Source organism: Thecamonas trahens, assembly GCF_000142905.1.
Source record: "Thecamonas trahens ATCC 50062 unplaced genomic scaffold supercont1.61, whole genome shotgun sequence".
Lineage (NCBI taxonomy): Eukaryota > Apusomonadida > Apusomonadidae > Thecamonas > Thecamonas trahens.
Window position 1 is genome coordinate 1 of NW_013657619.1, and position 10,753 is coordinate 10,753.

The following is a 10,753-nucleotide window of genomic DNA, read 5'->3' on the forward strand; positions in this document are numbered from 1 at the left end:
TTGTCTGGCTTCATGTTCTTGCTTTGGTTGCTTTTGCCTGTGATGGTTGACTACAATCGACATGCATTCCCATTCATCATTCCTTTCGTTCTTCTCGTTGCTTTGTATTATTACTCGTCATGCTTCATTTGTTCTTGACTCCCCTGTTTTTATCGACCTTGACTTCCACATTCATTAGCCCTTGCTCACTACACTATCGATTCTCAACTTTGTTTTCGTCAGTCATGATCAATAGTTGTGCATGCAATGTATTTTGTGTTGACCCTGTTGTGTCGTGAACATGGTGATCTGCTGATCGATCAACCGCGCCCTGCCTCATCGACCTCAACGTCACCCGAGTTCATCCCATTGCCTGTTAGCTTTGTCCAGTTCCTGTTGGCTTACTCATACGTGTGCTGTGCAAGCCATGTATGATCTTTGGTTGTTGTTGTGGACGTCATTGCCTCGTTTGATGCTGGTTCCGGCTTTTCTTCAATTAATTCAACGTTCAACTCAATTGACGTCCGCCGCCTTTCCTCTGCCGCCCAAGCCCCTCCACCCTCATCAACCACACCCCACACACACCCATCAGCCGTATCATACTCACCTTCATCAATGCTCTAGCCCAATCTTCATACCCACCACCTCTTCGCCAGTCCCGCCACCCACGTCACGACCCCCCTCATCCACCCCTACCATGCTCATTACGCCCCATCACCACAAACCACCACCCTCACCGCCTACTCCACCACTTCCACTCTCATTTCAACCTCAACTACCACCCCCATGCCATGGCCATACCCACCACCATCTCGTCGCGCACTCCGCTTCCTCTTCCTCCTCATCCTCCTCGTCTCCCCGCTCCAACTCACCCTCATCCTCTACCCGGACCCCAACACTGCCACCGCCCAACCATCACATGCCTTACTGCCCATCCACCAACCAACGGCAATCTCAAGCCACCCAGCCTCGACCCCGCCCCCTCAGCTGCTCCGCCTCGCCGACCACCAGCCGCAAGCCGTCGCCCGCTCGCCCGAACAGCCGACCCTCTTCACCACCTAGCTCCCACCCACCACCAGCTACACAACCCACGACCACACCCAATGTTATCACTCACCGTGCACTATCACCAGTACAAATATCGCCGTCATCCATTCCCATCTTCCTCGGCTCATTTCCGCGTCGACTTGTTTGCCCTAGGCGGTTGAGCACGTCCTCGACCGCCCGACCCCGCACATGCCCCCCACCAACCTCATTACCAGCTATACCCAATCTGATTTCACTACTACTCTACTACACGCTCACCCTCCCCCCTTGCACAATCTCCAATCCACAGCTGCAGTATTTCAGAATCCGAGTTCTGCCACCTGAGGCCCAAGCTGTTGGCCCTGTGTCCCTTCGATGCTGCTGACTCCCCTGCCGCGGGCCCATCTCCGACCCCCACTCCCCAACCTGTCCACCCACAACCACCACACCAACACCCCACATACTCACTACCCCTGCAAACATAGCCACCCACTTCCCGTTCCCCGATACGTACATCAGCCGACGCCAACCCGTCAACAGCATCGCTGCCGGCCGCCTGCTGCCCACCGCCGACCGCCGCCCGCCGCCGACCGACCACTGCCGGCACCACCAAGAGCAAGCTAGCCATCGACAGGGCATTGGAGACAATGCATAGAGATAGCCACATCATTGGCAATGACTACCAGTCCGCCCTCCAACCCATTTCTCCCCTCCCTTCTCCGGCCTTGCCCGTCACAGCCCCCGCCGGCCTGCTCATCGCCAGCCACCCCTGCTGCCGATCACCAAGCCAGACGACGAAGCCACCGGGCTGGCCAAGACAAGGAAGAACAAGAGAGGGCAAGGCCAAGCGATAGGCAATGCAGTGGGTGGGCTAGAGTGCAGTGGTCTGCCTCCTCCTCCAATCCCAAGCCATCGTCTCCATCGACACCCATCTCAATCCAATCCGTCCGCCCTCCTCCCCCTGCCGCCCAACTGCCCGTCTTCTTCATCGCCCACACTCCACACACAGCCGTAGCTTTACTATACCCACCCTTATCATAGCGGGAGTCGGCTGATAAGAGGACCTTGTCGTTCGAAACGTACTAGGAGAAGCCTTGCAGAGCTCGATAGGATGTGATAAGGTCGGGCGGGGTGAGACTGAGCTCGACAGGCAGAAGGCGCAGTGCGATGAAGAGCTCAGTTGCAAGGCCGCCAGCTCGTCCGAGGTAAACCAGCCGTCAAGGATCGAGGACTTGTCCTCTCCGACGGCACAGACCGAAGTGGATGAACTTGTCTCCGCCCACGTCACGTGTCTGGAAGCGGGAGATCTCCCACGTAATGCGGATGCCAGCGTCGTGTCGTCATGGTGGCGCCGCTTGAGCCGGGGCCATGCATGGTCCGCTGCTGTGCCAAGCCCAATCAAAGAGCGTCCAGCCCTCGGTCGGGACTTTTCTGTGTATGTTGTGGAACGCGGGAATGGTCATGTGGCGTGCAGGCACACACAACATGCCCCACCCGCCGATCCAGCCGCGTTTCCCCCATCGCTCACGCAAGCAAATACACCCCAACTTTCTCCACGGCCTCCTCGCACTCTTCTGCAATATCTGTCGCCTGCCGTGCTGGAGATGTCTCCGGATGTTGTTGCCACGGACAACTTGCGCCGGGAAATACGAAAGTGTGGCACTTTCTTCGCTGGATTGTGCCCTCAGCACAACCGAGGACAACAAGGTAGGGCCCAGCGATGTGAAATGGCCATTGAGGACGACGGCGGTTATAGCGATTGCAGTAGTCATCTCGAGATCAACAACAATATATTGTTGCTCATGTGTCCACCCAAGTAGTTACCACATGACCTGCAAACTCGCCAATTTTGCGATCGCTCCGCTTCACGCATCAGCCTCCCACAGCCGGTTTCACCCAGGCGTCAGGGTCCTCGCCCTCGCCCTACCTGCCACCACCTGACTACCACCGCCATGTCGCGTGCCCAGTCTCGCTGGGCCCTCCTCCGCGCCGCGCTCCTCTCTGGCAAGGTCACCTCCCCGACCGCTTTGTCGGCTTCGTCGGCTTCGTCGGTCTCGGTCCGCCGCCACCCTGGCTTTCGCCTCCTCCCCCGCCCGCTTCCGTCGTCTCCGGCTGTCGCTGCCGCTGTTGCCGACGCCCCGCCTGCGCTTGCCGACGGTAACCCGCTTCACGTCTCACTTCCTCGCCGAGGCGAACGCGATGGTGAGAGTGCTCCTGATGACATGGCCGTAGTCTCTGTGTGGGAGGTTCCGCCAAAGGTCTCGGCTACCACGCTGATGGGCAACAACAATACCGGCAACATCTGCATCTGGCCGTCCGAGGAGGTCCTCGCCCATATTCTCCTCACCCGCCACGCCGGCCTTCTCGCCCGCGACTCGTTTCGGGCCATCGAGCTTGGCGCCGGCATGACCGGTCTTGCCGGCGTTGTCGTTGCGGCTGCAGCGGCTTCCGACACTGCCGCGGTTGTTGTCACCGACGGCAACCCGACCTCGGTTGATCTGCTCTCTGCCAATCTTGCCACCAACCACGGCGTCAGCGTAGCACCCTCCAAGACGCTCGTCGGGGCACTCCTTGAGTGGGACGCTGCCGTAGACTACTCGGCCGATGTGGCGTTGTGGGGCGGTCGCTTTGATCTTGTCTTTGCCGCCGACTGCCTCTTCTTCGAAGCTGTCCACTCGGGCCTCATCCATGCCATTGCGTCTCTGCTCAGCGACGCGCCGCATGCTCGCGCCGTTCTTGTCGCGCCGTCCCGCGGCGGCTCTGCCTCCAGATTCCTCGACGCGGTTGCCGCCGACGGCCAGCTCACACTCATCCACGCCACCCTCGACGCCTCCTACGACCCCGATCTTGCTTCCCAGCACGCCGAGTTCTCCGCTACAGACCCCCGATACGAGCCTGATCTCCACTTGCCGCTCCTCATCGAGCTTGCCCTCACCCCACCACAACATAGACCGAACGACGTCCTTCCACCACCGCACCTGCCGCAGACCATGATCCTCCCCTCCTCTCGTTCTCCTCCCACCCGACGCACACGCCTCTCCCTCTCTGTCGACCACGGCGAGACCAGCACACCGTCATGACCACACTGGGCTTCTCGAGTGCCCCGCTTGACGCACTCAATGCTGACTGCCCCTACACCAACAAGCTTGGCGGCCAGCCGGTATGGCTCCGTCCACCTCCGCCCGAGCTGGTGGATGGCCTGCTCGCCTGCCCGACCTGCGGGAGCAAGATGACCCTCATGGCACAGCTCTACACGCCGCTTCATACACATCCGCGTCACCATCGGGTCCTCTACCTACTGGCATGCTTGACGCCACCCTGTGCCGCTACATCTGCCGGCTGGCGTGTCCTCCGCGACCAGCTTGACCTCGACTCGGTGCCGTACCTCGTCCGCGCCGCCTCGGTGCCCAAGGCTGCCCTGGTGGCCTCCGCCGAGGCTGCCGCAGCTGCCGCCGCTGAGGCGTCCGAGGCCGAGGCCAAGGCGCAACCGTCGGCAAGTGTCTCGGCGGCGGCGCTCATGTTTGGCTCCGACTCGGACTCGGACGACGACTCAGACGACGACTTTGCCGCCCTCCTTGCTGCCCGCGATGCCGCGGCCTCGTCGGCCTCGTCTTCGGCCGCAGCAACCAAGCAGAAGCACGGCAGTGCGCCACCAGCAGCGTCGTCGGGCAAGTTTGCAGTCATTGCTGTTGATGCGCCGCCGGCCTCGAGTGAGGCCACCGTCGGCGAGCTTGTCGACTTTGATCCCAGCGAGTGGCCGCAGCTATACCGGCCCGAACGTGGCGCTCCACTGCTGGACGCCGCACTCGACCCGTACGGAGTGACGGCTGCCCCGGAGCCTTCCGGACGTGCTGCCGGCGACAAGGACGTCGACGACGTCGACGGTCTCGCACACCTCATGGCCGGCGTGTCGCTCGAGGACGCCGGCGGCGCGAGCTGCGACCGTGCGAGTGGACCGGGCGACGACGATGAGGTCTACGAGTCTGTGGGCGGCGCACTCTTCCGCGCCTACTGCGAGCGAGTCGCGCGTGCGCCGTCGCAGCTGCTGCGGTATGCGGCCGAGCCGCTGCTTATCGAGCCGCTTGGCAGCGTGGTCGACACCGAGTCGGACTCGGACGACGAGGGCGAGGCCCCAGCTCGCGCTTCAGCCGCCGTCCCGCCCTGTCGACGGTGCGGCGCGGCGCGTCTCTTTGAGCTCCAGCTCCTCTCCTCCTTTATCAACGAGTACTCTGACGAGAGCCTCCCGCACGCGCGGGCTATCCAGTCTATGGCCTGGGGCACTGCGCTCGTCTTTCGTGCTCGGCCTCGTGCGACGGCGACCTCACAGCAGAGCACATCGTGGTGCAGAGCGCAGAGCGGATCGAGTAAATGCTCACAATCACAAAGCAACACCCAAGTTCATCACATCGTTTGCTGGTAAGTGCTGTTGACGTCCCGGAGGAAGACAGAAGAGAGGGGGAGGGGGGGAGAGAGAGAGGAAGAACCACGGCGCAGTCCGACTACTGGTAGGCGCCCGAGACGATGACGTCGTCCAGCTTGAGAATCATCTTGACCATCTGGGTGGCGAGGCGGAACTGCTGGACCTTGGACGAGAGCGGGTCAAAGACGCCCTGGGCCTTCATGTCGTTGGTGCCCTTGAGGGCGCAGTCGACGCCGAGGAACGAGTTACCGGTCTCGACCTGGGCAGCCTTGACGGCGGCGAGGGTGCCGACCGGGTCGAGGCCCGAGTTGGCGGCGAGAGCCATGGGGATGTCATCGAGCGCGTTGGCAAAGGCGCGGATGGCGTACTGCTCGACGTTCGAGTGCTTGTCGGCCGCGTCCGAAACCGCGAGCGAGCAAGTGATCTCGGCGGCGCCGCCACCGTAGATGATGGTGGACTCGCGGACGAGGTTGCGTGCCACGCAGAGCGCGTCGTGGATCGACCGCTCGGTCTCCTTGACAATCATCTGGTTGCCGCCACGGACAAAGATGGTGACGGCCTTCTGGTTCGGGCAGTCCTCAAACACAATCATCTTGTCCTTGGTCGTACCGAACGAGAGCTCGCGGACGGTGCCCGCAGTCCCGAGCTTCTCGGGCGTCAGGTCCGAGAAGCGCGGCACAATGTTCCCGTTGGTGGCGATGGCAATGAGCTCCATCTCCACTCCGCCGATCCACCGGATGGCCGGCAGGTCGTTCTGCAGGAGGAGGTGGTTGGCCTCGTCGTCAAAGCCCCACTGCGAGCACGCAAGCGTCGCGCCCGACGCCTTGACCTGCGCCACCATCTCGGTAAAGTATGCCTGCTCCTGCTTGTACAGCTTCTCAAACTCCTCCTTCGACTTGACGTTGAGCTTGTGCTTGGTCTTGGGCTTAGGCGGCTCGAACGGGCACGTCAGAATCGCAATCTTGACATCCTTAAGCTCCTTGTCCATCTGCGGGTGCGAGAACTGCTTGTCGATGATCACGCCCTTGATCAGCTGCGTGTCCTCCATCGCGCCACCCTCCTTGCCCACCACCTTGATGAGCTCAAAGTCGACGTCGCGCCGCTCGAGGTCCGCCACAGACAGCACAGCGTCCACGCACACCTCGGCAAGGTGCCGCAGGTCGCGGTTGACAATCTTCGAGCCGAGCGAGGTCATGCACGTCTTGACAAGCTGCTCCGGGTCCTCCGCCGTGAACTCGAACGTGTCCGCCTGCGTCTTGAGGTGCTCCACCGCAATGTCGCACGCCGTCTCGAACCCGTCCGCAATCCGGATCGGGTGCAGCCCGCGATCGAGCAGGAGCTCAGCCTGCTGGAGGAGCGCGCCGGCAAGGACCACCACACCGGTCGTCCCGTCGCCGATCTCATCGTCCTGCGCCTTGGACAGCTGCACAAGGAGCTTGGCAATCTCGTTCTCCACCTGCATCTCCTGGAGAATCGTCGCGCCGTCGTTCGTCACAGTCACACCGCCGTCACCGTCGACAATGATCTTGTCCAGTCCCTTGGGGCCCAGCGACGACCGGAGCGTCGACGCCACAGTCTTCGCCGCAAGGATGTGCGCCTTGTGCGCCTCAATCCCGCGAAGCCGCGCCTTCTTCTCCTGCTCGCGGAGGATAAGCACAGGCCGTCCATTCTCGTCAAACGCCAGAGACACTACCACACCCGACACATCCACCGCCAGCCACACACTCTGTCAGTCATGCCCCTGCCTCGCCCCTGCTCCACTCCTCGCCCGCCGCGCCCCTGCCCCTTCCCTCCCCGGGTCGCCTTGAGGTGGATGCTACCGACACTCAAAATATTCCCACCGCGCCAACACACGCCGCCCAAGGCCCTTGCCCCGCTCCCGCTTCCCCCCCACACACACCCAGCCGACCTTCTCCAGCCCGCTTGCCTCCCCTTTCTCCCTCTCTCCACCCTGCATGCCTCCTCTCCCCCCCCATGCTGCCCTCTTGCCTGCTCTCCGTACTCTTGTGGAAGTCACGACAAGTTTGCCGTCGCCTCGCGATCCCGCCCGCCCCCTCTCCTCCCACCACCACTCATTCAACAGCTCATCATTTTCTCGTTCACTCTCCCCCCCCCCCTCCCTCCCACCTCCCTTTGGCGCGAACCTTCCCGCCATCCTGCCACCTCCCCTCGGCGACACCTTCCCGTCTGCCCCCCCCCCCCCCCCCCCCAATGGCTGTTGTTGGCTCGGCTGACGGTGTGGCTGTCATCGGCCCCTCGGGCTCGGGTAAGACAAGGTTGATACTTGCCTTGGCTGCACTTGCTGCTGGCGGTGAACCTGCCTTGCTGCGGACAACGTGGCTGTTGGCCCCGTCGCGGCTGACCGGGTACGAGACCACAAGCCTGACCGTCGACGGTGACGCCGTTGTCCTCCATGAGGCTGGTGGCTCGCATGCCAACACCTGGGCACAGCTTGCGGCTCGCTGTGGCAAGGTTATGTTTGTCGTCGACGCATCGGCGCCCAACGCTGCGACCGCCGCCCTCGCCGCTTGGGCCGGCCTCGTCTACGGCTCGCCTGCTGACGACGATGCTGCGCTTCCTGCCGGTCTCCATGCTGCTGCACTTGCCGATCCCATCGAGCTTGGCATCGACGCTGACGTTGTTGCCGCCGTCTCGCCGCTGGGCCGCTCACGCCTCCCGCTCGCCGACAACGTCGACGTTCTTGTTGTCCTCAACAAGATCGACCGCCGACGAGCCAACGCGCTCACACCACACGATCTCCGCGAGCTCTTCGACACTCTGCCCAACGATCCACATGCTCCGCGCAACCTCTCCATCGTCCAGGTCTCTGCCGCTGAGCTGACTGGTACGCCAGCTATTCTCGAGTGGCTCTCCCAATGGTAGCGATCCTAGCCGACCACCCATCACCCACCATCCATCATCCACCATCCACCATCGACGCGCCGTGGAGGCTCCGTCGTGGCATCAAAGTCTCTGCGCTACCTCTCCCATCCTCCGATTCTCCACCTTGTCGACCCATCTCCTCACTGCCTCCGCCACCGCCACCGCCACCGCCACCCACACCTCACCCTCCACCACACCATGCACGCAGGAATCTACACCACCGTCGCCATCATCGTGGCTCTGGCTCTTGCAGCTGCCACCCCGGCTGTGACCGCCGACCCCACTGCGGTCTTCTCCTTCCACACCACCTTCCAGGGGTACGTCTCCTCAACCAAGATGGATGCCTCTCCTCCCCTCCCCTCCTCCCCCCCCTTTCTCACCCATGCACACAGCGAGTGGGTTCTGCAGCGGACTGAGTCGCTCGCGTCCGAGATGTTTGCGCCCGAGGCCGGTGAGAAGACCAAGTACGTCATGTCGGCGCGCGGTGACTCGCTTTGGTCGGCAAGATGTACGCCGAGGCCGACCTCGTCGACGAGAGCAACGCCGAGGACGAGTTCGATGAGGTCATGGCCACCGGCGCTGTCGGATGGAAGCACGTGGCCGACATCCGGGTCGAGTTTGATGACGCCTCGGGCTCGCACGGCGAATTCAAGGCGGCTGCCGTGGACGAGTCGGACGACGCCGGCTTTGTCACCCTCTTTGCCTTCGACTTTGCACCCATGTCGCGCGACGTGCCGACGCCCATCTCGCAGGGCGCGTACGCCCCGGACAGAGTCTACGAGTTTGCCTTCCACTCGGGCACGACCTTTACCCTCACCACGGTCGGCATCGACGCCGACTCGGGCGACTACGTCCTCACCACCTTTTCGGGCGCAAAGACCGTCGACGAGAAGGAGGAGCCCTCGTTCCTCTCCAAGTACGGCACCATGATCTTTATGGTTGCCTTCCTCCTCGGCCGCCCCATCCTCACCAAGTGGCTCGGCGCCCGCCAGCGTGCCAACCTCAAGGACGACTCCGCTGACGGCTCTGATGCCGCCACAAACGCCGAGTAAACACAGCGCTGCGGCTACTTTACTCCATCTGCGCCGCAATCTCGTCGCGGAGCTTAAACTCCTCGGCCTGGGTGTAGTACGAGTCGTCAAAGTGGTGGATGCGGACGTAACCATCCTCACCGCCCGAGGTAAACCCGCGCCCGTTCGGCGCAAAGTCGAGGTAGTTGATGGGACCGAAGTGGCCGGTCACGCCGCCGAGCTCCTCCTCGTACACAGCATGGAAGAACCGGACCTGGAACTTGCCGACACGCGAGTGCGTGGTCGTCACAGACATGGCGTCCTGGCCACCGCCAAGAATGACGTGGTCGTAGATCGGCGAGATCTTGGCCGAGTTGACCGGGTGCTCCGTCCGGTACGTCCGGATCACCGCGTTGCTCTTGACATCCCACAGCATCGCCGTCTTGTCCTTGGACGCCGTGATGAACATCTGCTTGTCGTCCGAGAACGAGAGGTCATGCACACGTGCCCGGTGCCCGTCGAGGTGCGCAAGCTCCTGCTGCGTCTCGGCATCAAACACCCGCACAGACCCGTCGTCCATCCCGCAGTAGATCGACTGGTTGAGCGCAGACCACCGCGCAGTCTGGCACTTCATCCCCAGCCCGAGCTCAAACAGCGGCTCCGACGACTGCGCCTCGCCCATCTCCGCAATCGCGTACACGTACAGGTACGCGTCGTGGCCCATGATCCGGTCTGTCACAAATGCCGCGAGCTTGTTGCCCTCAGACCACTCCGCCACACGCGCAGGCGTCTTGAACTCAAACGCATGCATCTGGCTCCCGTCCTCTACCTTCCAGATCCGAGCCGTGTTATCCGCAGACGCCGTCAGCAGCCGCTCCGTCATAAAGTCCACAGAGCAGTCCCACACCGTACCCTTGTGCCCGTCAAACGTGCCGAGACGCTCGCCGTTGTCCGCAAACCACACATGCGGCGTCGAATCCTTGGACGTCGAGAACACAAGATCGCCCTCGCGGTTGTACTGCACCGTCGTGATCGACCGCTCGTGGCCCTGCAGCATGAACGGCTTCTACTCGCCCTCCCACCGCATCCATCACCAGAATACCGCACAAGCACAGACACACACACAAACACACACGCACACATACATACCATACAGACATATCACCATACACACAACTCTCTCTCTCTCCATGAGTCGCCACCTATTCCGCCCCGTGTGCTTCCCCCCCTACCCCACCCCTTATCCCTCCCCCCCTCGGAGGATTGAAGATTATTGCCGACCCGACACAGCCTCTCCCCCCTTCCATAGCCACCCCCCTACACACACGCACACACCAACCACCACTATACACACACGCTCCCTCCCTCACCGTCTGCGCCACGTACCATGATGGGCAGGTTGGTGAAGTGTACTGTCTCTTCCCCCCTCCCCCCG

At 62.3% G+C, this 10,753-nt stretch overlaps 4 protein-coding genes across 4 annotated transcripts; 2 read left to right on the plus strand and 2 right to left on the minus strand.

Annotated features, from left to right (window-relative positions):
• Nucleotides 1-2,946: 2,946 nt before the first annotated feature.
• On the plus strand, nt 2,947-5,373 carry AMSG_10175 (uncharacterized protein; the record flags this gene model as incomplete). Its single annotated transcript, XM_013897931.1, has 3 exons — nt 2,947-3,965; nt 4,073-5,300; nt 5,333-5,373. The coding sequence occupies exons 1-3, from the start codon at nt 2,958-2,960 to the stop codon at nt 5,371-5,373; spliced, it is 2,277 nt and encodes a 758-aa protein (XP_013753385.1). The 5' UTR covers nt 2,947-2,957.
• A 24-nt stretch (nt 5,374-5,397) lies between these two features.
• Nucleotides 5,398-7,448, minus strand: AMSG_10176 (T-complex protein 1 subunit epsilon). The gene is made up of 2 exons (XM_013897932.1): nt 7,428-7,448; nt 5,398-7,114 (listed from the first exon to the last, which is right to left on the minus strand). Coding segments are annotated over exons 1-2 (1,611 nt in total). The 5' UTR covers nt 7,429-7,448; the 3' UTR covers nt 5,398-5,504.
• A 1,247-nt stretch (nt 7,449-8,695) lies between these two features.
• AMSG_10178 (uncharacterized protein) lies at nt 8,696-9,383 on the plus strand. Its single transcript, XM_013897933.1, has one exon. The coding sequence runs from the start codon at nt 8,815-8,817 to the stop codon at nt 9,358-9,360; it is 546 nt and encodes a 181-aa protein (XP_013753387.1). The 5' UTR covers nt 8,696-8,814; the 3' UTR covers nt 9,361-9,383.
• AMSG_10179 (eukaryotic translation initiation factor 3 subunit 2) lies at nt 9,364-10,726 on the minus strand. Its single transcript, XM_013897934.1, has 2 exons — nt 10,705-10,726; nt 9,364-10,384 (listed from the first exon to the last, which is right to left on the minus strand). Exons 1-2 carry the CDS (start codon nt 10,705-10,707, stop codon nt 9,380-9,382), a joined length of 1,008 nt encoding a protein of 335 aa, XP_013753388.1. The 5' UTR covers nt 10,708-10,726; the 3' UTR covers nt 9,364-9,379.
• Nucleotides 10,727-10,753: the final 27 nt, after the last annotated feature.

Coding starts and splice junctions, on each gene's coding strand:
- AMSG_10178 (XM_013897933.1), top strand. CDS start 8,815: ATGTACGCCGAGGCCGACCTCGTCGACGAGAGCAACGCCGAGGACGAG.